Source organism: Panthera leo, chromosome C1 (assembly GCF_018350215.1).
Source record: "Panthera leo isolate Ple1 chromosome C1, P.leo_Ple1_pat1.1, whole genome shotgun sequence".
Lineage (NCBI taxonomy): Eukaryota > Metazoa > Chordata > Mammalia > Carnivora > Felidae > Panthera > Panthera leo.
The window spans coordinates 120,973,739-120,999,449 of NC_056686.1; the positions used below are offsets into that span (position 1 = coordinate 120,973,739).

At 36.0% G+C, this 25,711-nt stretch overlaps 1 protein-coding gene and 1 non-coding gene across 2 annotated transcripts in view; both read right to left on the reverse strand.

Annotated features, from left to right (window-relative positions):
* Nucleotides 1-25,711, reverse strand: part of DPP10 (dipeptidyl peptidase like 10) — a 640,702-nt gene that overhangs the window by 1,625 nt on the left and 613,366 nt on the right. The window contains exons 20-25 of the mRNA XM_042948503.1: nt 15,906-16,100; nt 15,185-15,239; nt 5,822-5,921; nt 5,518-5,576; nt 5,339-5,411; nt 990-1,063 (exon numbers count right to left, since the gene is read on the reverse strand). Of these exons, the coding sequence (XP_042804437.1) occupies nt 990-1,063; nt 5,339-5,411; nt 5,518-5,576; nt 5,822-5,921; nt 15,185-15,239; nt 15,906-16,100 (556 nt within the window). The remainder of the gene's footprint in view (nt 1-989; nt 1,064-5,338; nt 5,412-5,517; nt 5,577-5,821; nt 5,922-15,184; nt 15,240-15,905; nt 16,101-25,711) is intronic.
* LOC122228951 lies at nt 252-354 on the reverse strand. The gene has a single exon (XR_006206834.1). It is a non-coding gene; the product is annotated as a U6 spliceosomal RNA (small nuclear RNA).

Here is a 25,711-nt window from a genome sequence, read left to right on the forward strand (position 1 = left end):
GACAATGACCCCTCCAATATAAAAGACATTAGTAATTTTTCTAAAATTACAAATATAAATATTTGTCAATTCCTGGGTGTACAGTTTTTATTTTTTTTTATTTCTTAAACTTTTTATTACTTTTACTATTAACATGACATCACTTATTTTTTACTTTTTTAATATTTTCAAGTTTTTATTTTAATTCCAGTTGACTTACAGTATTATGTTGGTTTCAGATGCACAGCACAGTAATTCACCAGTTTCATACAAAAAATATAGAACGCTTCATGAATTTGCATGCCATCTTTGTGCAGGGGCCCTACCAATCTTCTCTGTATTGTTCCAGTTTCAGTATATGTGCTGCTGAAGCAAGTATCTAAGTATAACTTTTTTTAGATGGTGCCTCACTGCTGTGACGAAAGCCTCCTACTCCTTCGTATTGTGGCATGACCTACCATCTATCTCTATATCTCCATGGGTCATCATCCTAACCCTGGTACGTGCGTTGTAGAAATGTTGAACTACTTTTGGTTCTTTAAAATGCTGAAAAATGAAAATCACTTCTTTTCCCCCTTCTGTGACTCCTCCCTCAGATGGAAAGTTCCTTAAAGGTGTAAGATCTGTCGTATTGATCCATCTAGCCTAGTGATCGCTATAAAGTAAGTCTTGGATACCATTTACTATATGTGGTTGCGCACGTAATAAAGGATGATAAAGGGACTAGAAGGGAAATAGAACATTAAGCCTTTAAGACAATTCGTTATTCATGATAGAGATAAAAGTCTGAGAGGAAAAAGATGCTTTTGGAAGTTTATTCAATTTAGTTATCAAGCATGAGCTGATCTGCCTTCTCAGCATGGTAACGGGAAAACAGCCCACAATCTTTGATACGTAAAAATCACAGTTAAAAATAATAGCATGGGAGACAGAGTAGTACAGAAGCTGTGTTCTGTATCCCATAACTAAAAACCAAGGTAGGAAAACAGTCTTGTGAAAAAGTGGCTTACCTGCATAGTATAATTCACTCCAGCTTTTATTAGATGTTTGATTAATTCTGCTGAATGCTGGAAATGGACTTTTGCTGTAAGAAATTAAATTATATTATTCAATGCAAATACATTTGTTAGGATCAGAATGTTTTAAATCATTTTTTAAAAAGATTATGTTACCTCACATACATTGCACATCAACTCAAAAGCCAGTAAGATACGATGCTGATAAAACTTTGAGGTTTATGAAAAAAAAAAAACTAAACATTACAAAAAAATAGATTGACACAGGAGCTACTACTGAGGCTGTACTTATTGTAAAGGATGGTATTTAAATTTACTTTATCATCTGTTTATTTCTAATTGTTCAAATATGTTATATCATTACAACTATTTAACACACTGAATATCTATCTGTATGGTAATATAGCAAACCATCTTTCCGTTCCTCTCTGAGGATTACTGGGGCCCAGTCTCTGTCAGATACTGACATTTTGTTTTATTTTAAATTGGAAAAAATTATTCCATGTTAAGAAATTAGACTCTACATCTCATTATTGAAGGACTCAGTATTTAATGGGGATCATACAGGTTTCTCCTGTTTCCTTCTGTCTTCCCTCTCTGCCTGAACCTGAGGTCCAAAACTCTGAAATACACGGCACAGTAGCTTGGGGCTGTGTAAATTGCCCTAACTAGCTCTGAAGACAGATGGATCACTCAAACCTCTTTGTACAGCACTTTGCTCAGATGCTGCCTGGCTATTTATTCCTATACTTTGTGCATCTTTAAATTTCTTTAAATAACTTTTAAGCTAACCTTTAGGTGTCTTTATCAAACTAGGTTGGACTTAAATAGTTTAATCTCCTTCATTGCTCTAATTCTATGATGCTGCTTAATCCTACTACATAGTAGACAATAAAAGATTCCAAAAGATCACTTAAATCTTTTTAAAATCTACCCAAGATCTTTTTCAACTTCTTCCTTTTGTACTTAGAGTATTACCATATTACTTCTTTTTTTTTTTTTAATATTACATTTATTGTCAAATTGGTTTCCATACAACACCCAGTGCTCATCCCAACAGGTCACCTCCTCAATACCCATGACCCACCCTCCCTTCCCCCATCAACCCTCAGTTTTTAAGAGTCTCTTATGGTTTGGCTCCCTCCCTAACTTTTTTTTTCCTTCCCCTCCCCCATGGTCTTCTGTTAAGACCATGTTACTACTTTTTTTTTTAAATTTTTTTTAATGTTTATTTACTTTTGAAGGAGAGAGAGACAAAGTGTGAGTGGGGGAGGGGCAGAGAGAGAAGGAGACACATAATCCCAAGCAGGCTCCAGGCTCCAAGCTGTCAGCACAGAGCCTGATGAGGGGCTCGAACTCATGAACGGCGAGATCATGACCCGAGCCAAAGTCGGTCGCTCAACCGACTGAGCCACCCAGGCGCCCCATCATGTTACTTCTAAGTAAGTTTGAAAATCACCCTGTAAATGTAACAGTTATGAGAAATGCTGATGGGGGGGGGGGGACACAATGATTAAGGTAAAACGATCCCTAACAGAGCTCAGTTGTTTATTATCGAAAAAAAAGTTTGAAAAGGACTCTGTCATTTCACTGTATGGATTCAGCTGAGAAGATAAATGTACAAATATATCTTATAGTTAGATTTTATTTGTTTAGTTTCTGGTGTGAATCCTGTTGGAATTTATCACTAGCCCCCATCCTAAAACAGGAGTATTAAGGGTCTGATTGTCTTTGTGAACTAATTTGTTGATAGTTTTTGGGGGTAATATTAATAATAGTACTATTACAATACCATTGAGCACCTATAATCCACCAGGCCCTTATGAGGTGTATGTATGTGGTGGGTGTATAAGAGTGTGTGTGTGTGTGTGTGTGTGTGTGTGTGTGTGTGTGTGTGTGTGTGCGCGTGTGCGCGCACGCGCGCGCATGCACGCACAGGTGCGCGCATTCACGCACAGGTGCTTTTCCTCTGAAGTGGCCAGTGCTGAACCTCTGCTAGCATGTTATCAGTGGGGTGAAAACCCAGATCCATGACTGAGTCAGACAGGAAGAACATGATTTTAATAGCTGCAACACATTGACAGAGACATTTGGATAGCACTAATACATTCTAGGGTAATGACCAGATGTAAAATAATTTAACACCCAAGAGAACTTATTCTCACAACTGACGCTTCAGAGCACAATGAAAAGGAGCCTTCATGACAGATTCAAACCCCCTTTCTATGAATTAGTAGTTGTGTGATATTTGGCAGGTTAGATACATTCCATAATATTTACTTCCCCAATCAGTTAAGAGTAATAATACCTATTATGCAACGTTTTTGTGAAAAAAGGATAGTGTAATCTTAAGAGCTTTTGGTATATTTTCTGACATATACTCAACACTTGATTTCTATTTTTTGTTGCCACTATTAATATACATGTAAGATCTTAATACCTTAGAACAAGATTCTAATGTCTCAAAATGTTTATCCTCTTTTTCCTATATTTAACCCAACACAGGTATGAGGTCATCTAAGTATTTTTTAAAATTTTATAATTTTTGGAGATTTTCAGAAAAGTTGAAAAGACCATACAGAGAGTCCATGTATGTCCCTTACCCAAATCCCCCTATTGTTAACATCTCACATTATTATGGCCCATTTGTTACAATTAAGAAACATTTAGATATCATGACTCCTTAACCTCTTCTGATCAATGAGAAATCGTCAGACTTGTTTTTGATGACCTTGACAATTCTGAGGAGTACAGGTCAAATGTTTGGCAGAATATACCTCATTTGGGTTTGTCTAATGTTTTTCTCGTGGGTAGACTGAGGTAATGGGTTTTTGGGACAAGACCATAGAGAATGCCTTTCTCATGAACTGATGTCAAAGGTGCATACCATCAACGTTACTTGATCACCTGGCTGAGATGTTAACCTTGATCACCTGGCTGAGATGTTATTTATTGAGTTTCTCTATTGTAAAGTCACTCTTTTCCCTCTTTTCCCCCTTTTCCGTACAGTACTCTTTAGAAGCAAATCACTAAGTACAACCCATTCTTAAGGGGTAAGGGAGGAGAGTTAAAGCTTTGCTTCCTTGAGGGAGTGTACCTACATAAATTATTTGGAATTATACCTAAGGGTGATTTGTTTCTTCTTGTCCATTTACCTGTTTATTCAAATATACACATACTGTGTAAATTTACGTAGTGAATAATACATTATACGTGGTGTGTGTATTTGAAGTATACACTATATATACACACTATATACACATACGTTATATGCTGTAGACTGTGTATTTATATATATATATACATATACATGTGTATATATATAAACACGTGTGTGTGTATATATATATGCATACACACACACACATACATACATCAGTATTGATCTACACTCTAATCATGTCCTGACATACTTTAAGTTAAGGTAAACAGCTTATATAGCCTTTGCTATAAGACCTTTTTAGGGATATTGTCTGTAAATTAGGGTAAAACTACAGAGTCGGGGCAGGGTAGGCCAACAAAATCAAGTTCAGGTGTTAGGAAATACTGATTCAAGGCTTTGACTCTGCTCATGAGCCACACAGCCTTTGTTAAATCAGTTTCCTCCTTGAAATTGATTTTTCTCATCTGTGAATGGAGCTATAAATACTCAGCATTCTGTTGTAAAGTATCACATAAAATAATAAATATATATATAAATTCTTTGAACCCTAAACACTTCAAAGAGAATATAAAATTATATTTATTACTAGTAATATCAATCACATCCATATCCAGTGTTTAAAGTGATGAAAAAAGGAGAAGTGATATAAAAGGGCTCTTTAGAAAGTTTTTTGTGTTAACTTTAAATGAGTGATCTCATCAGAATTTTATCTCAGTGCTGGCATCTTTTTGCTATCCTGTTGTTTTCTCGGCTAGTTTCCATTTGAAGTGTGCTGAGTAACGCCACAGTGGCAGTCACCAGCCATATGTGGTTATTAAATTTTTAATTAATTAGAATTAAACAATTTAAAATTCAGTTCCTGATCATATTAAACACATTTCAAGTGTTCAAGAGCCATATGTGGCTGGTGGCTGTAGTGTTCCACAGCACAAGTACAGAACATTCCCATCATCCCAGAAAGTTTTATTGGATGGTGTTGTCATTGAGACTCACAACTTCCTTTCTTCTTGGTCTTGACTTCCTTCTTCCTACTCCCTATCACAAATTGACTTCTTTGTGCCGCTATCCTCTGCTATCACCTTCAGAAAGTTTACAGGGTCCTTTGTAAGTAAGTTCATAGATGTACCCCTTTGTTCAAGGTCAGACCCCATCAAGCAGTAGCAGCAAATACGATACTTACTGTCAGCAGTCCCGTGAATTATTAATATATTTTCTTCTTTTAAGCCATGAATATTATGGAGGACACTGGATGCCTATAAGGAAAGCACAAATATCTCTATATAGATCTACTTATATTTGTAATTTGACTGAATTTTTAGAACAAGTATACTCTTTCTAGATTATTTTAAATTTTGTTACCTGGTATGTGCTTTCTTCCCTAGATGGCATACCAAGATATCTTTCAGAGAATGCTGAGGCTGTGACCCAAGAAAACAGAAATTTTAGAATTTAAAAATCATTTGACTAGCTTATTTCATTATTTGATTTCTACATTTCACATGCTCCAGTAAAATTGATTGAATCAGTGAGGTGATAAACAGCTGAAAACATCTCTGATAGCACACAATAAGTGAGGTCAACTGAGCTCTTCTGCATTGGGATTTTCTTTTTTTTTTTTTTTTTACAAATCAATACATTAGGTCAATTTGTGGGAAGTACTCACCATACAACTTCAAGTCTGTGATGGGTGCAATCACTGATCCACATTTAAAAAGCTTTTCATCTGATTTTAAGATCATTGATGCAATATAGCCTCCATACCCCTGGCAAAATTAAAAAATAACAATAATAATAATAATAATGCATGTGGTGTGTGTGTGTGTGTGTGTGTGTGCGCGCGCGCATCAATTATCCCTGGAGATAATTTTAGCTTTTGATCACTATTTGGTAATATGCATAACAGAATGTCTTCTGATGTCTCAGACTTGAGAAAAGAATACACTAAGATACACTTTGTCCAGCTGAAAAATTGGAAAATAATTTAAATTTTTAACAAGCTATTTTAATAACTTTAGGGAAAATATAAAATTAATTATATATCACCAGTGTCCAATGTTTGCTCTCTCATCTCATGTAGTATATTTGGGAACAACTCCAAACCATTCAAAGCTAGGGAAATATAGCCCTTATTAACTCACACATCATTTTCAGCAAATTACATATGTATATTTAGTGAAATATTTAAAAATGATGGTTATGTAGAAATAGGAAATAAGAATTAAATATTTATAATCTATTTTCACAAATACAGATTCTGCTTTCAGTCCCACACAATTCACTATTTGAATGAAATGAGATTGATAAATAATATTACTAGTTACATGAGTTGGATTATTTTTCAAATTTAATTTTTAAATGTCCTCCTGCAAAGCTTTTGAACTAATTTAAATTCTTTTTTTATTTTTTTATTAAAAAATTTTTTAACGTTTATTTATTTTTGAGACAGAGAGAGACAGAGCATGAACGGGGGAGGGTCAGAGAGAGGGAGACACAGAATCTGAAACAGGCTCCAGGCTCTGAGCTGTCAGCACAGAACCCAACGCAGGGCTTGAACTTACGGACCGCGAGATCATGACCTGAGCCGAGGTTGGCCGCTTAACTGACTGAGCCACTCAGGCACCCTGAACTAATTTAAATTCTTAAAAAAAAAATCAAGATGTCCAGTTTTCTTTTGTAGTCCATGATTTGTCCAGGAAAATTCCAGAAGAGATTTTAACAATTTAATAGATTTGGGCTAAGGGAATGACCTACTGAGTTATATATTCATTTTATAAATTAATTTTTAGCTGTACTCTGAGCAGTGTTCTTCATCTTGCTAGATATCAGAGTATCCTGGGAGATACAAAAACAATGAATACCCAGGCCTTAGCCTCAGAAATTCTGATGTAATTTGTTCATGATGAGGTCTACTTTAAAGATTACCAGATGATATTAGTGTTGTCCTATGCAATAGTAATCTGTCTTCACTAAATTCTTGAGATGCGAAATACAGAATCTCATTTATGCTTATTTGGACTATTATTTAAAAATTGGGATGATTTTTAAATAATTGACATCAAAGTCCTAAATGCAGTCAGAGATTACCGAAGTATCTGAGAGAACAAAGAGTAGCAGAATATGCCACCCCAAAATACACCACTTTGCCTATTGATTATTTTGAGCTGCAGGCACTTGGAGAATAAGAAATGACAGGGAAAGCCTTTCTCTGAACTCCCGCTATCTGCCTAAAGACAGATCCTCCAGAAAGAACTCAATTGTCATAGATCCCCTTCCTGGGAGTGTCATCAACTAAGGAAGATTGACTCGTCACTAGAAGTCCACAACACACCTGGAGAGATTGTCACAAAGTATCACATTTCCTATCTGTTCTTCTAAGGTCCCATTCATCTTTGCTAATAATCAGTCTCCTAAAAGGCCTATATCCCACTCCCCTTTCTCTATTAAGATGGTATGTAAGCCTGAATTCTAAACTCACCTGAGAGAGTTACTCACTTTACCTGGGTATGTCCCATGTATACATGCGTGAGGTGTACATGTCAATCAACTTCTGTTGTTTTTCTCTTGTGGATCTGTCTTTTATTACAGGGGTCTCAGACAAGAGTTCAGAAGGGTAGAGGGAAAATGATTTTTCATCCTTTGCACATGTCTGTTTTGTCCTAGATTAGTTGGCTAGTACCCAGAAGCTTGAGCAAAGCTTCTCCAACAATTGGGAACTGAGGGATGTAAAATTATCCTTTATAGACATAAGCCATCACAGAGTGCCTTTACTTATTGTTTTTGTAAGATATAAAAATATCCTTAGGTCAGCAAAATTCAGAAGTAGTAGGCTTAAGAGTGTTAACACATATAAAGAAAGAAGTGGAAAGGAAGAACAGTTTCCCTCAATCCTCTGAATTCATTGCTGATGCCTTGTAATAAAAGATTATCAAGAGAAAAAACAATTGGGGGGGGGTGCCTGTGTGGCTCAGTTGAATGTCCAACTTTTGATTTCGGCTCAGGTCATGATCTCACAGTCGTGGAATTGAACTGGGCATATTGCTTGGGATTCTCTCTCTCTCTTCTTCTGCCTCTTGTGTGACCTCTTTCCCTCTCTCTCTCTCTCAAAAAAAAAAAAAAAAAAAAAAAGGAAAAAAAGAGAAAAAATGTTTATTAACATGCATACCTCATGTACACATGGGAGATACCCAGTGAAACTGAATAACTCCTTAAAAATGGCCCAAGCCACCACCTTAAATACCATAGTTAGCCAAAGACAAAAGAAAGATGTTGAGCGTGGGGTGCCTGGGTGGCTCAGTCAGTTAAGCACTGGACTTTTGATTTTGGCTCAGGTCATGATCTCATGGTTCGGTTCCTGAGATTGAGCCCCACATCAGGCTCTGGACTGACAGCACCGAGCTTGCCTGGCATTCTCTCTTTGTTTCTCTCCCTCTCCCTCTCCCTCCCTCCCTCCCTCCCTTCTCTCTCTCTCTCTCTCTCTCTCTCTCTCTCTCTCTCATCACCCCCCCCCCCCCACACTCATACACATTTTCTCACTCTCTTTTAAAATAAGCATTAAAAAAGAAAAAGATAGATGTTGGAGGGAGCTGTTATGGGAGGTTACCAGGAAAAGAACTATAAACGAGGATAAGGTTGGTTAGGCAGATTTAAGTCTGATTTGCAGTCAGTGCCTTCTGTTAATAAGGGTTTCTTTATGATTTAGAGTCAATCTTTTCATCCTGGTTCAGGGAGGGAGACACAAACGGAGATTTCCTTTATACATGTAAATGTCTCTTACAAAAGAGTAACTTCTGTTTCCAAAGCTTCTCCTGTGTCTGCTGTTTTTTAAAAGAATCAGCTCAAAATAATCCTTATGCCAAAGAGGCATTTTCTGGGATGGCATATTCTCCCCTTCAGAAATATGCAGGGATGGGATGAGTTCTGCAAAGCAAGTAAGTAAGTAACTATTATAGAGCAAAAGTGTAGAAAACCCCTAAAAGTTCTGTCCTTAAAGGGAGCTTTTCCAGCATATTGTTCCTTGTTCTTGATCAGGGAGGTAAGACCAAGATGTTGCAACCCAAGAGGTTTCAAGTATGTCCCATGGGGCAACACTGTTTCCACAGTGAAAAATGTATCTCAGTTGATGCACACCTCTGTTGATAACTTTTCTGGTTCTAGTTCCACAATGGAATTACAGCAGACTTTGAATTGATAATAATTTGGTTGTTTATATAACCTGACTACTTTGAGAGAATGGGTGAATATTCCAATCCACAGAACAGCTATACATCACAATTTACTAATATAAATTAATAAATTGGTATTATGCTTTTTGTTTGTTTGTTTTTTACTCCCATTTCACATAAATCTCAGTCTGATTCTCTCCAGGAATTAAATCGAATGGTGTCTTCCAGAGAAGGGGCAGATTCCAGAACAATGCCTTTCAATTCGAAAGTTCATTCAAATCACTTGGAGATCTTGTTAAAATGCCTATTCTAATTCAGTAGATTCCAGGGGATGCCTAGGCTGTTGCTCCACATTTTCAATAACAAGTTCTTACAATATAATAATATAATGAATATCCCTGCCCAAACATCTCCCTAGCTTCAATCAGCATTCCCTACACCAGTGGAGATTTAAACATATATAGCAATGTTCTCGAAAACAGTTCAATCTGTGGAGAATGGGCTGTAGGGTTTTCCGTGTGATTCTAAAGTGAAACCAGGGCTGTAAATCATTGTTGCTGCCCAAAGAGTTACATTTTACCACTTTTTACATGAAAATTTGAGATTAATGAAGCTAAATACTCTTTAAGACTTAATGATAGTGAAAGCTGTTAAATAAAATTCTCTCTATAGCATTCAAAAACCTAACCCCAAAATACTGCTTTAGTTTAATTTATTTCAACAAAATAACTTCTATTTTTAAAAGAAAAATAAACACTGGGAGGCGTTAGAATAAATTAAATTTTAATTGCTCACCTTCCTCTCTGCCATTTTATATTTATTCACTGAATGCAAGAATAGATCATGAAAGGGTTCTGAAAAAATACATTCTGGAATAGGGTGGAAATCAGATATAAGTTCTAGCTGGATACAGTATTATAACTTTAATTATCAGAAGATAATTATCAGGAAGATGCCAGAAAATGTGGGTCATCATATTGATTTAATCAAATAGGGGGTGTTTTTTATTTGCTATAGATCAAAAGTAGTTAATACTTAGGCTGTTCTGTTCAGTTGTGCTGTCTGTCATTTCATTGGTTTCTCAGTGATCGTATTTTTCCATTCGTTGTTATGTCCTTTCCATTTGCAAAGCATTTTAGCATTAGAATCTATTTTTTATAAGTTGTTGTCTGGTGAATTTAAAGTATGGAAATGTTTCCTGAGATTTTTTTTATCTTAAAAAAGATATACCCATAGTAGAAGAAACTGAATCTAATAGGTAGATGGACTTAGAGGAGCAGGCAGTAGAGTCTGTAATACCATTTTACTGAGCTAACATTTTCATGTGCCTTGTGTTTTAAGGTAATCATTGAGTTTTTTGAGTATTCCCGAGAGAGTTCATGAATAGTCAAAAAGATATACTGATAGAATTAAAAAAAAAGATATTTCCTGGGGCGCCTGGATGGCTCAGTCAGTTAAGCATCTGACTTCAGCCCAGGTCATGATCTCAGGACTCTTGGGTTTGACCCCTGCATCAAGCTCTGGGCTGATAGCTCAGAGCCTGGAGCCTGCTTAGGATTCGGTGTGTGTGTGTGTGTATGTGTGTGTGTGTGTGTGTGTGTGTGTGTGTGTGTGTGTCTCTCTCTCTCTCTCTCTTTCTCTCGCTCTCTGCCCCTCCCCCACATGTGCTTGCTCCTTGCTCTCTCAAAAATAAAGAATAAAAAAATTAACAACAAAAAAGATATTTCCTATCCTCAGATTCGTGATTCTTTGTAAACCACATATCACTTATAGTACACAATGAATTAATTTGAAATAAAAATACTGCACGTTAGGAGTAACAGTTTATTGCAGTTTTATTTTGCATTAAATCTTTATTTGTTTAATGTGATCACAAATTTTATCACAATTCTTACAATTCTGCCTTGATTGTTTCCTTCATATTCTATATATTAAAAGCTTCAACCTTTTAGAAGTGACTCCATGTTAGTAACAAGACCTATCCCAATGGAGAATATTTTATAGTTTTAAATAATTACCTCCCTAAGTAAAGTTTTAACAAGTTTCCATATTCCTATGTTTATACTTTTTTTTTCTTTCTTTATATATATATTTTTTTCGTTCCTAGATATCTGTGTTTCTTGCGTCCTCAAATTTCCCTGACTTAGATCAAACATGATTTCCTAGTGAAATCTTTCCTGTCTTATGAATGAAAATTGCTACCTTATCTTTATCTTGGGCCACCTATCTGCCTCTCTGCTTTATTTTTCTGAATTGTCCTATCATTAACTGACATTTCATATATTGTACTAAGTAAGTTGTCTTTTATTTATCTTTACTCACCGAACTAGAAATTCAAGAAAACTTGTTTGTTTTTGTGACTGCTGTATGTCCAGCACATTCAGACATACTAGGCACATAGTACACACTTGATAAATGTTTATGGAATGAATTAATTTTATTCCCCATTGATGTAGCCTGGTAATCATAGCAATATCCATTCTATGTATCATGTTTATAGGTTTTGAATTTTGCCATCCATTTTCAATTCATTTAGTTAGTCTTTTCCTTTTTTTTTTTTAACATATAAGCGAGAAATTTTTTTCTAGAAGTTTTCTTACCATTAACATTTAGATATGATTTCTTGATAGAATGAACATTAAAATTATGACACATTATGTAAGGTTAGGTTAGGTTCTGGGGATAGCCACCTGTTGGCACTGGTGGGAAAAACCTGAGGGACTAATGCAAAGGGATTTTATGACTCAAATGAAAGGAAGACTGCTGAAAGTTAATAAGCTAGACATTCAACTCAATAATTTAAGAACAAAATAGATTTAAAAAGTAGAAGAAAGAAAATAATGATGGTAAGGGCAGAAATTAGGGAAATCAAAAACAAAGATGAGAACAGCTAAGCCAAAATACGGTTCATTAAAAAAGGAGGTGGGATGGGGGATGGAAGGGAGTCAAGCAGGGAGAAAAGAGCAAGTAAGAGAGACTGTGCATGAAACCTAAGACAAGCAAAGGCAGAAAGGCACTAATAAACCAAACTGGGAGTCAAATGAGACCTTATCACCACAGTGAAATGATTAAATGTATAGTAAGACAATATATACTATGCTTTAAAAATAGTCTTTAAATATATATGAAATGGAAACAATTATTTTAAAAGTACTAAAACTGACTTCGGAAGAAATGGAAAAATCTTGATAGTCTTGATTAAATCAATGTAAATATTAATTAAAAATTTCCAACAGAGAAAGAAACAGCCCCAGGTACATTTACAATCTAATTCCAGAAAACCAAGATGATTAGTCCCCAGCCAATTTTATGAGTTTAGGATTATTTTATTTGATATGGAAACAAAACAAGTACATTCCAAGAAAAAAAAATTACAAGACTTAGGAGTCTTGAAGCTAACAATGTTCCTTTGTATGCTCAGAAAGCCACCTTCTAAATTATAATTCAGTCACAGATAAGCATATTTGGTTAATTGGAAATGGAACATTTTTTTCCATTTAAAATCTAATTATATTTCTTTGTTTATATCCTATGTCAGTCTTTCATATATTTAGACTGTCAATTACCCTGAGGTTCATCAGCCCCCTAATAAAATGATAAATATGGGATTTTGAACTTCTAAATCTGAGGCCTAGAGCTTTATTTCTTCCTGTTTATAGACTAGCACTCAGCTTTCTAGTTAATATGAAGGACTTTCTAAGGTCTGTGCCAAGACGTCATTTTGGTTTTGTCACTTTTCATTCCTTTATATGAGCCTTAATTATAGTCAATTATTTTATTTCATGTTCTTTGAACATTTACATGAGAGCCTTTTCCTTGTCCTCTACTTGCTGAATGACTTTCACTATCCAATTTATGTTAGACTTTTTCTATAAGGCATTTTACAACCTTTTGAATCTAAATTTCCATAATAATGAATGTGTGTGTAGCTTATTTGATCTTTTATACTTATGTATGTGTATAGCAAGTAGAGCCTTGAAATACATAAGAACTAAGTCCTTTGTAAATTATTACATATCTCAGGACCATTAAAGAGTAAAATGTTGTCAATTTTATGCGCTGTGTATGTGGTAACAAACACCTAATACAGTATTACCAACTTAACCACTTTTAGGTGCACAGTTCAGTAGTATGTAGTGTATTGTGTCTTGTCTAGTGTCTGTATTGTGAAACAAATCTCTACAACTTTTTCATTTTCCAAATCTGAGATCCCATTACCTATTAAGCAACAAACTTTATTTTTCCCCCTCCACCTAGCCCTTGGTAATCACCATTCCACTCTCTGTCTTCATGAAATTGACTACTCTAGATATTTTATGTAAGTGGGACCACGCAGTATTTGTCACTCTATGACTGGTTCACTTCACTGAGCACAGTGTCCTCAAGGTTCATCCATGCTCTTGCATGTGATAAGTCTTCACTGTGTGCACTTGTTAATTTGTTGAGTGTTTCCATGTCTTTGGAATGATCACTTTCTTAGACATTTCCATTATTTTGCTAATATCTTTCTTAGTAATGATGGGGGGGGGGTCGCCTGGGTGACTCAGTTCGTTAAGCACCCAACTTTGGCTGAGGTAATGAATTCATGGGTTCTTGCTTTTCCAGCCCCGCATTGACCTCTGTGCTGACAGCATGGAGTGTGGAGCCTGATTCAGATTCTGTGTCACCCTCGCTCTCTGCCCCTCCCCCACTCATGCTCTGTCTCTCTCTCTCTCTCTCAAAAATAAAATCAATATTAAATAAGGTATAGGGGTAGGTTTTCATTTATTTATTTGTACTTGTGTCAGAGAAGCATTGTCCCTGTCAATCTCCTGAATATTGTGAAGAGCAAGAATACAATAAAGCAAAGACATGGTACACTGCAGGTATCTGAAGTCAGGGGAGAGTGGTGGTGGTTTGGGCTGATTTACAATTTATTCATTTGTTAAATAGCTTTCCATATACCTATTTGTCAGTGAATACCACAAAAATTTACCCCCGGTAAAACTGTCGGTTATTCTGGTCCTGTATCTCTGAGTTCACTTATGGATAGTAAAACTTGTTTTATATTTAAATCCATGAACACCAATAATTTTCTTTGTCTCCAAACTAAAATAGTACTAGACCTCCTTCCTTTCATTTTAGTACCTGTATAGTATCTAGCCTAGTGATATGCATAAACTAGGTGCTCAGTGAGTATCTATGTGGAGTCTCTATCCACACTGTGAAAATGATATCGGACCTGACGTAAAATTACTGCAATGAGAAGTAAACGCAGAAAATACCACAGACCTAATTATGAATATTGGTCCTCTTTCAGTTTCTGAGCCATGTAAGTCATCCCTAAGGCTGTGGTACTTGATCCTTCTATAGAGAACACCCTGCCTCAAGAGATTGGTACAATTGGCTCCCTTTTGTTATTCAGGTATCAGCCTAAATATCACTTAATCCAAGGGGCCTTACTTGACCCCTTAATCTAAGAACATTAGCCCTTTCTAGAGTTAACTTGTGTCCACTTTTTTTGTTTTTTGGTTTCCTTGTAAGACTTCATGCTATATGAAACCATGTTTTGCATTTATGTGTTTATCAAGTTCTTCTTTCTAGAAGATATGCTTTACGAAAACAGATTTTATTGTTGTTGTTTAGTTGCTGCTCTACTTATAATACCAGCACCAATTGGATTATAGATAATTGCTGGATTAACAAATGACTGAATGTATATAGTATTAATTATAATATTACATTTTAAAGAATGGTACAGAGAGATTATAGTAAAATGGGGAAATTATATATGCACACATACAAACACATGTATATACCTATATGTATAATACACATATGTAAATCTGTGTGCTTATATACGTATGCATAACATTTCTATTTACCTTTCCAAAAATGCTTAATCTTTTGGAATCAACGTATGGCTGTTTCAGTAGAAATCTGCAATGAGGAAAAAAAAAAAAACGTTATATTCTCTTGAGTTAAACACACATGGGAATTCATTTTTGGCACCCACACACATGCAAATGTACACACAAAACCCAGAAGTCAAACCAGAAATACTTTAGTGGTTGGAGCTTTATCTTGCTACTCTAAGTGATGGTCCAGTTGTTTGGGCATCACCTGGTAGGAAGATACAAATGCCGAATTGGGGACCCCATTTCAGGCCTACAGATCTACATTTTGACAATATCCCAGCCAGTTTCTGTGTCCTGGTTTAAAGAACCTACTAGTTTTCTAGGTCACTCCTGCCAGCGGGGGAATGGTGTCTGTGAAAGTTCAAGATTATAGTTAACTGGGAAATAATAGACTTTGTAGGTTATTGTAAATAAATACTAGAGTGGTTTAATTAAGGTTGCTCCAATTTTTATAAATCTAAAGTGAATTTTAATTCCAAGGAGGTGGAAGTTCGATAATTGTTTTATTACCTGTGATGAGTGAAAAGTACTTGAAGAAATGAATGCAAGTCTATATGACTAACTTAGAAAATTGTCTATTCACTAAAGTACAGATTGCTGTACTAAAGTGCATGATTCAGAGGTAATGTATCATATACCTAGCTTCTGCATTAAAGGAAAAACAGTAGGAAAATGCGGACCCACTTACTTCACAGCTGCTATTTGGTCCTTTACTTCCACTGAACCTAACCTTCGATGAATCTCCTGCAGAATTTTCAGGCCCTGGAATCCACTTCCTCTGCCATCAAATCGTGCCGTGATAACATTATCTGTGTCAACAAGTACTGAATCCCAGTCAATGTGGAACTTATCTGTAACCAGCTGGCCTCCTGGTTCTTCATCCCTGTAAATACCAACACATTGGACCAAAACAAGAGCAATTGACCACGTGGTAGAAATTTTAGCTTTTGCACTTACTATTTCAAAATTTTGGAAAAGACCCAGGTTGCCTATTAAAATTTCTGTTAATCCTTGATAAGAAGCCTGAAAGTATCTGTTAATCCTTGATAAGAAACCTGAAAGTATAATGCCATTTTCCTTTGTAAAATTTAAAATGAAAAGTTCTCTAATGCACTGAAAACATGAAACAAGATTTAAAACTGTTCATACGAGATTATTGTAACTCATTTTTCAAATGAGAGAAAGGAAGAAAAATACATTAACTTTCCATAAGCATTTCTTTTTTTTTAATTTTTTTTAACGTTTTTATTTATTTTTGAGACAGAGAGAGACAGAGCATGAACAGGGGAGGGTCAGCGAGAGGGAGACACAGAATCTGAAACAGGCTCCAGGCTCTGAGCTGTCAGCACAGAGCCCGACGCGGGGCTCGAACCCACAGACCGCGAGATCATGACCTGAGCCGAAGTCGGCCCCTTAACCAACCGAGCCACCCAGGCGCCCCTCCATAAGCATTTCTAAAGAACAATGATCAAGTTGACATACAGGCCCTACTTTATTGGATTTCTTCCAGATAGTGTGTTTTGTAAATGTCTTGGAGATGGTGTACAAAGGCTAAAGGATCTGTTAGCAGAACCAGTTATGGAGACTTAATAATAGTTTAACAAGCATTAAAAAGACAACAGACCCAAAATGAAGTCACTTATATTAAATTCCAGAACTTAATAAAGCCTAACCTAATTGCACTTCTAGCCTCTCCCAGAACTGGAATTTTAAACCAATGAAAATCAGGAATTTCCTGTTCAGTACTATGAAGTAATCTACATGTTAAGACCCCTCCCATAGCCCCCATCTTCCACTTAATGGAAGGTGACCTGGGCTGAAACAATCTTTTGTGTTCTTTTGCTAAAACCCTTCTTGTCCCACCCCATTTCTGCCTATAAAATCCTTCCATTTTGTACAGGTCCTTGGGGATTCTATTTGCTAGATGGGATGCTACCCAAATCAGGAATCCTGAATAAAGCCAACTAGATCTTTAAACTACTCAGTTGAATTTTGTTTCTTGACACAATAAATGGACAATCCTAAAGACTTTCTGACTCAAATAGACATACTACATTAATATACCCTGAATTTCTTTTTGTAGTAGAATTCTCACTAAGGAGAAATTAAGCATACATTGAGGAAATATGGTTTTTCATCACTAAAGTTAACTAGAAAAGAGAGACACAGATGTTTGAAAAATTTGAAAACTAGAAATAAAGAAGGACACACAAGTTATAAAGCATGAACATTGTCTCTGGCAGGAAAAAGTGATACAACTTTAAAATGTCCAATTACAGTGGTACTTATTATTTTACTTTCTAGAATATAGAAAAGGGAAAAAAAGCAGAATCTCATAAAATCACAGGTACTCTAGGCCCAAACATAGTTATAGTTCAAACGTTCATTTGTCCATGTGATAGATTTAAAGAGCATCAACATCTAATTTTCTGAGAACATCTTCAATTTTAGTTGAGCTGTGTACCAGAAATCTTTACCCTATTCACTCTTGTAAGGATACCAATCTCTTGACTTCTTGTTTATATAAATGTGTTGCTTAGAAGCACCAGTATATACCAATACATAAATTAACTCCCATCAACAAGCTTCTAGGTTATCACATTTGCTAAGGAACATAACTTCTGGGCAGCAAATAGAACTGAACAGATACAGGGGCCATGTGAGATCAGTGAGTTAGGTAAAGGAGGAGGTAGGAAATAGGAAAAAAAAACATAGGACAATTAAAATTTACTAAATGCTTTTATAGGCTAAATTTTGTCTCTGAAAATCTACCTGTTGAATCTCTAACACCTACTGTCTCAGAATGTAACTGTATTTGGAGATAGTGCTTTTCTAGTGGTGATTCAGTTGAAATGAGGACATTAGGGTTGGCCCTAATCCATCTGACTAGTATCCTTATAAGAGAAAACTAGTATACAACAGAGACCCTAGGGACATGAACCAGGCAGAAGAAAGACTCTGTGAAGAGACACAAGAGGGAAACCCAACTGCAAGCCAAGGAGAGAGGTCTCAGAAGGAATAAAATCTGCTGACACCTTGACTTTAGACTTCTATTCTCCAGAACTGTGATAAAATAAATTTTTATTGTTTAGCATACCCAGCCCTATTAAAGTAATAAAAATGTCTTCTGTGGTTTAAGTACTTGAGATCCATTATTTTACTTACTATACACTACCAGAATTTATTTAACCTTTCTGGGGATGAAGTTGTCTTTTGCATGGCTTATTTCCTGAATTATTTCTCCTATACTGTAAATAAACTGACCCATGAAAGTGTCTAATCATGATCTCCCACCATTTCCCCCAAGTCACATAATTAATGGTGATCCTGTGAGCCAAATCTAGATCTGTTTGGTCTTTCCACGGTGTCTTCAATCTTTAACTCTTCTTGTGATTTTATTTTTAATTTAATTTAGTTTTTACGGCATTAGCTCTTGATCAGTTTATTAGGAATTTTTACTACACATACCCACGTGCTTGTACCTAGAGTTCTAATTGCCTAGTTCAGGACAAAGTGCAGAATTGCTATTTTTTCCAGATTCCCAGGTGATACTAATATAACTTGTCTATCCATTGAGGAGTACCATGAATCATTATGCCTAGCACAGTTTGTGGTACCTGAACACAGAAAAGGCTGTTTACCTAGATTTTTTCAGGGAAAGTATACTCATGTGAAGTTTAAAATGGAAGGACTTTTATTTTTTTTATTTTTATTTATTTTTATTTTTTAACGTTTATTTATTTTTGAGACAGAGCACGAACGGGGGAGGGTCAGAGAGAGGGAGACACAGAATCTGAAATGGGCTCCAGGCTCTGAGCTGTCAGCACAGAGCCCAACGCGGGGCTCGAACTCACGGACCGTGAGATCATGACCTGAGCCGAAGTCAGCGGCTTAACCGACTGAGCCACCCAGGCACCCCGGAAAGATGTTTAAAAAGCCTTTAGTTTATGAGGGCTGATGGGGGGTGGGAGGGAGGGGAGGGTGGGTGATAGGTATTGAGGAGGGCACCTGTTGGGATGAGCACTGGGTGTTGTATGGAAACCAATTTGACAATAAATTTCATATATTTAAAAAAATAAATAAAATAAAAATAAAATGGAGAACATTTACACAAAAAAATAAATTAAAAAAAAATGAAAAGCCTTTAGAGTTTAAATAAAGGGACTATATTTTGAAGCTTGGGGATTTATTGCAAATATTAGAAAGCAAAACATGATTCACTTCAATGATTAACTTCAATTTTTTTTTATTTTTTTTTAAAGTTTATTTATTTTTGAGACAGAGAGAGACAGGGCATGAACGGGGGAGGGCCAGAGAGAGAGGGAGACACAGAATCTGAAACAGGCTCCAGGCTCTGAGCTGTCAGCACAGAGCCCGACGCGGGGCCTGAACTCACGGGCTGCGAGATCATGACCTGAGCCGAAGTCGGCCGCTTAACCGACTGAGCCACCCAGGCACCCCTTAACTTCAGTTTTTAAACTTAGTAAAAATATGACCAGATGGTCATACTTTACTCTGAATGTTGATAGGCAAGACGCTAAGGCTCAAAGACTCTTTGTGTCCTTGTCTTTAATACTGGCAAAATACTGGCATCCTTGTCTCCAAGAGTTTCGTGTACATTAAATGGCATGATGTATTTGAAATATTTTACAAAATATAGTAAGAAATGTAAAACAATGTTTAGATTCATCACACAGTAGAAACCTGTTGCTTTTCTGTTTGTGAGCAGTTTTGCTTATATTGAGCATATTTCCTTGCAGTTAAAAAACCAAAAAAAAAAAAAAAACTATATAAAGGCTTTGGGCCAATTGTGCAGAAATCAAACTGGGCAGTATCTGTGGATAAAGGTAATGTGTCATGTCATATGATGTATTATGTCAGATGGACCAATGATACCTAAAGACTTCTAAGAAAATATAAAACTAATGAACAGACCCTTTGGAGTAAGATCACACTGTAAAATGTTTTGTTGATATGTAAGATAATAGTTTTCCAATTTATATATGAACCCCATTGCATTGTTCACAGCAGTTTAATGAGTTGAGTTCAAAGCTAATGTAAGTGTAGACAAAATGTTAAGTCATAGACATTTTATGGCAGGCAAATTATCTTAAGATACAGTTTAAAATAAGGCACATTTTTCAAACTTAATGATTAATAAATGTTTGTAGAGTTTTATAAACAAAAACCTTTAATCCCTTAAAGTTTGCAATACCCAATGAAAAAATACAATTCCACTCCTTTGGTATTTTCTCTTAATTGCCATGTTTAACTTCAACATTGTCTTTACAGTTTTTCAGTGTTAGAATAGAAAATGATATCAATACATTACCAAAGATCTTAACACATTTCTCCATCTAGTTGGGTTCATTGTTCTTTTTTGGTGTATGTTACATGCATATCTATTTCAAGATGAGTTATCAAAGAACATGAATTATGCTAAGCATTGTCCTTATAAGGAAAAAGCCAAACAATTGCAGGAACGGGATGGAGATTCTTCACAAAGTGTTGAGCAAGAAATACTAGATTATTTTTCTGCAAATGAAGGCAAAAAATACTGCTTATTCGGTGAGATAGAAATAGTAAGACACGTGGCAGTGAGAATGACCACAAAGAAGTACTCCAAATCACCCACCGATAAGAGGGGGCCACGACTCATGTATTTTGGTCGTGTAGAATTGGTGAGCTCCAGTTTATTTTGTTCCCTTTTGTCTTTCTCTGAGTGTCATCTTCATCTTTGTAAATTTTTTTAAGATCTAAGTGTTTATACATAATTTTTAAAAATCTTGATTCTAGTATAGTTAACATATGGTATTGTATTAGGTTCAGGTGTACAGTCATCTTCCTGCACTATTTTGTTTGACTCTCTGTCTCTGAAAACTCTGGGGACCCATAGAAAGGAGGGCGTTTCAAGGCTGAGAGTGGGGACATACAATTTTGTTCAAAAGCTGTGGTAAAAGAACATTTACATCTGTTTTAAGCAGTGGAAAGATCACAACATTTATTTCCTAACCCAGGTAGAAAAATAAAATTAATACTAAGCTTTTCTTAGAGGTTAAGTTCTTGGGAGACAGGCTCCTCATTTATTTCAATACCTTCAACACTACACGTGCCTGAATGGATGAAGAGTTCAAGATATGGGCATATAGTAAAATATAGAAAGGAAGATGAGTTTTATACATGATATTTAACAGACCTTTAAAATGACAAAACAATCTTTATGACCTAACAGAATACCTATACCAAACCTGAATTAAAGTGTGAAGAACAATCAAATTGTTCAGACTGCAATGTTTGGTCAAGTTCACAAAGTGCTACTTAAATTCATGTATGGAGCTTGAATTTATGTTCAAAAAACATAGATTTTGGTCCTGACTTTGTTAGGAAGTGCTGAGTTTCCCTGAGTAATTATATGCTGTTTTTATTTTTATTGTTCTTGTTTGTAAAATACTATGTTGTAAATAGTTAAAATTACAGTACATTTTTAAAAGCCTTTCCCTAACAGTAAAACTAAGGTTATAATAAATGGAAGGGAAATATATTTTTTTAAGGTGGGGAAGGGGAGAGGGAGAGGGACAATCTTAAGCAGTCTCCACACTCAGCACAGAGCCAGACATGGGGCTCGATCCCATGACCCTGGGTTCATGACCTGAACCGAAATCAAGTTGGATGCCCAACTGAATGTGCCACTCAGGTGCCCGAAGAAAATATTTTCTAATGAGTACTCTTTACTTGACTGATCTATTGCGTGACAGAATTTGTTTTCCTACATGGCAGAATTTTAAAGCTGCTATACTGATAGCTGTGTATCTGTCCAGTGGGATGTGAGAGGAGGAGACACAGAATTGGTTAGTCACCTCGGTTCTTTCCTCTTTCTGGGCCTAGAATAGATAGATTTCAGCTGCATGAAAGCTAGATGAAAGCTAGAATCATTGACAACTAAGTGTTGCAATTTTATTTTAGATAGGATAGACTTAAAACGTGTGAAAGTAAGGGAAAAGAATACAATGGAAGGTGAGCTTAGGGAAAACAAAAATAAAACTGATGCCACAAAGAGCCATCGCCACACTAAATTTTTAAGGAAAATCAATTGTCAACCCTTCTGATTTTGTCTTTAGGAGATCCTTCATTTCATAATTGGTGAGTTTTACAGGACATTAGCCTTAAACAATATTTTCTTTGCCTTAATATGAATTTTACTAAATAGAAGTTTATAGTTAGGGATGATTTAGTTGTAACATATATGAAGTTTGACCTCTTTGAAGCAATACATACATACATATGTATGTGGGCTAAAGGCCTCTTGGCCGATTCCTTCTGTTTCTTATTTTATGATCCTTAGATTTCTTCTCATGGATGGATTGTCCTACATGCAGAATGGCAGGATGAGTTTTGTTGTATATTTACTATATCATATGAGAATTATTATTTTTGCCTGTCAGAGAACTGTTTCTTGTCCACATGCCCCTCTTCTTCCATTAGGAGTATTATTAATATCTGTAAATTTCTGATCTGTGGTTTGTTTATAATACAATTTTGGCTGAATATCATAACTAGTTCTGCTGTCATGCTGACAGCAGAGAGCCCAATGTGGAGCTCGAACTCATGAACCACAAGATCATGACCTGAGTCGGATGCTTAACCAACTGAGCCACCCAGGCACCCCATGATATGGTCCAGGTTATTTAGGCCTCTACTTAGACCCTTTCTTACACTGGCAAAGCCGGTGTTTCTGGTGGTAGTAATGATAAAGCCTAGTTGAGAATACATACAAAATTAGGCTTATCAACCAAATACTCAAATTGTATTACTCTTCAACACTTGTGTTCATATACTTGCATTCATAGATCCTGTTCACATTAAACCTTTTAGAAAAACTACCTGCATCAATCCACTGGAATTAGGGATTGCAGGGATGTGGGAGTTCCATCCTGGAAAGAGCACAGGGTGGTATGATGGTAAAACCAAAGTGAGTTGAGCCCAGGTCCAGTGGCTTTAGACAAATTACTTCCCTTCCCTATGCCTAAGTCCCTAAGTTTGCTTATCTTTGGTGTAGAGGATGATAATAAGACTGTCTCCCTAGTAAAATAATGGCAAGGATTAAATGAGAAAAAAAAAATATATGCAAACATAGCACAGTGTCTGGTTCTTGATAGATACTAAATATTAATTAACCCAGTTCTGTCCAATGCTATAGGACTTGACCTTTTCATTTTCTGTTTCCCTCTTGGAAGCTGAGCTGCCATATCTGGTGATTCCCTAGGCAATTCTGCATTGATAATTGCTGAGCCTTTGTTTAACAATAGTCAAGTTTTTCTTATTTTGCTTAGTCTAAGGAACAAATTCAGTTGCATTAAAAATGTTCTACTTTGGGGGCACCTGGGTGGCTTGGTCAGTTAAGCGTCCAGCTCTTGATTTCTGCTCAGGTCAGGATCTGCAGGTTGGTGAGATAAAGCCTTGCATTGGGCTCTGTACTGGCAGTGAGGAGCCCCCTTGGGATTCTCAATCTCTCTTTGCCCCTCTCTTGCTCATGTTCTCACTCTTTCTCAAAATAAGTAAACATAAAAACAAACAAAAGTTCTGCTTTTCACAGTGGGTGGGTCTTTCAGTTAATTAGAATGAAAGATGTGTATATGTAGACGTGTGTGTGTGTGTGTGTGTGTGTGTGTGTCTGTCTGTCTATTTGGTTACTTTCCACACATGGCTATTTGTGTTTGTACTATGTGCATCCCTGTATGTGTAAGTTCTTTCTTTTGCTTCCACAGATGTATAATTTTTCTAGCACCAAAAATAAAAAATAAATAAAATTAGATAAAAACAGAAAAATCTTACCCTGGTATGCTTTTCTCGATTATAAAATGTATGCCATAGAAATTAGGTCTTTTTTATTTTTAAGGCATTATTTTTTTTCAGTAAGTTTTCTTTATATTGAAAAAGCTGTTGAGATAAGTAATACTTTTTCTTGATCAGAATTTGGATCTTGAATTTGGGAGGGTATTTTGTGTTAGTAAAATGGGATCTGTTTTTTCATCCTTCCACTACCCTGCTACTCCTTTCTCCCACTTCCTGTTTTTTAAGGTTTGTTTCTTTGTTTGTTTTGAGAGAGAGAGAGAGAGCAAGCATGCACAAATGGGGGAGGGACAGAGAAAGAGAATCCCAAGCAGGCTCCATGCTATCAGTGCCCTCTTCCTAATTTTTAATAAGTAGCCTTTCTCATATCAGGTTCAATTTCTATTAAAGGTATTCTTCCTTGCTTTGAAAGGAATTTAATCATATTTTGTTCTTTGGTTTCTCTTGATTAAAAGCCACAGATTATATCCTTAGCATGATACAAAAATTGCATAATGATTATCATTAGTGCAATGAAGAAAAAGCAGAATCCAGTTCATTAAATCAAGTTATTTCTATTGTTGTAGGAAGCTGAAAAATGAAAAACTTATCAGAATGCAGGATGAAACACTGAACAGCATGGATATTAATGAACCAGCTATAAAACTCAAAAATGGACTGTTAGTATTATCCACACAAAATTAACCTCAGGATAAACATCTAAGCACATGAAAATATTGGAAGAGAACCAATGGAAAAGGGCCTCAGGGATATCTCACAGATAGAAATTGTGCAATAAAATGAGAGCAAGTTCCAATCTCCTAATCATCTCTGCTGTCAAAGTCTTAGTACATTAATTCGTATCCATTGGCCAGTTTCCATTTGGGATAATTTCTAACAAATGGGTGAGGAGGTAGAAAGGAAGGAATTTGCTGATCTTTAGTTTCAATTACTAGGAATGCCTGTATCATCACTGAGGTAAAACAGCATTTGATCCCGTTCCTTGGACCTCTTTAGAGAGGGTCACAGTCAAAAGAAAGTTTAGCACATTGCATAAATGGATCACTCAGAGGAGAATCAACCTCATTCTTTATTTTATATAACTGTTAGGTAAATGTCTTATACAGTAGGCCCACTTCACTATCTTTGGCATATGAGCAATTACATTCTCAAAAGGAATTTGGAATTCTTAGCTGAAAGAGAATTAAGAATTTAAGGTTTTAAAAGCCTTGAGGTGCCTGGGTGGCTGAGTCAGTTAAGCATCCAACTTCGGCTCAGGTCATGATCTTGTGGTTTGTGAGTTTGAGCCCCACGTCAGGCTCTGGGCTGACAGCTCAGAGCCTGGAGCCTGCTTCGGATTCTTTGTCTCCCTCTCTCTCTGCCCCTCCCCTGCTCATGTTCTGTCTCTCTCTGTCTCAAAGATAGATAAACATTTAAAAAATAAATAAAATAAAGGCCTTTTTTTTTCCAAGTTCTGACTCTGGGCCTTTTCCCAAATTTATACCATATCTTTTGAAGGTTTTTATCTTAGAAATTTTAGGGAAAAGTAGTAAAAGTCTGAAAATGTACCTTTTGGCTAAGTGTTCACCTTTTAGTATATGTCTAACATGTAACACATTACCTACCACTTCTGATTATAACATCTGCCCTATTATATTCATTGGA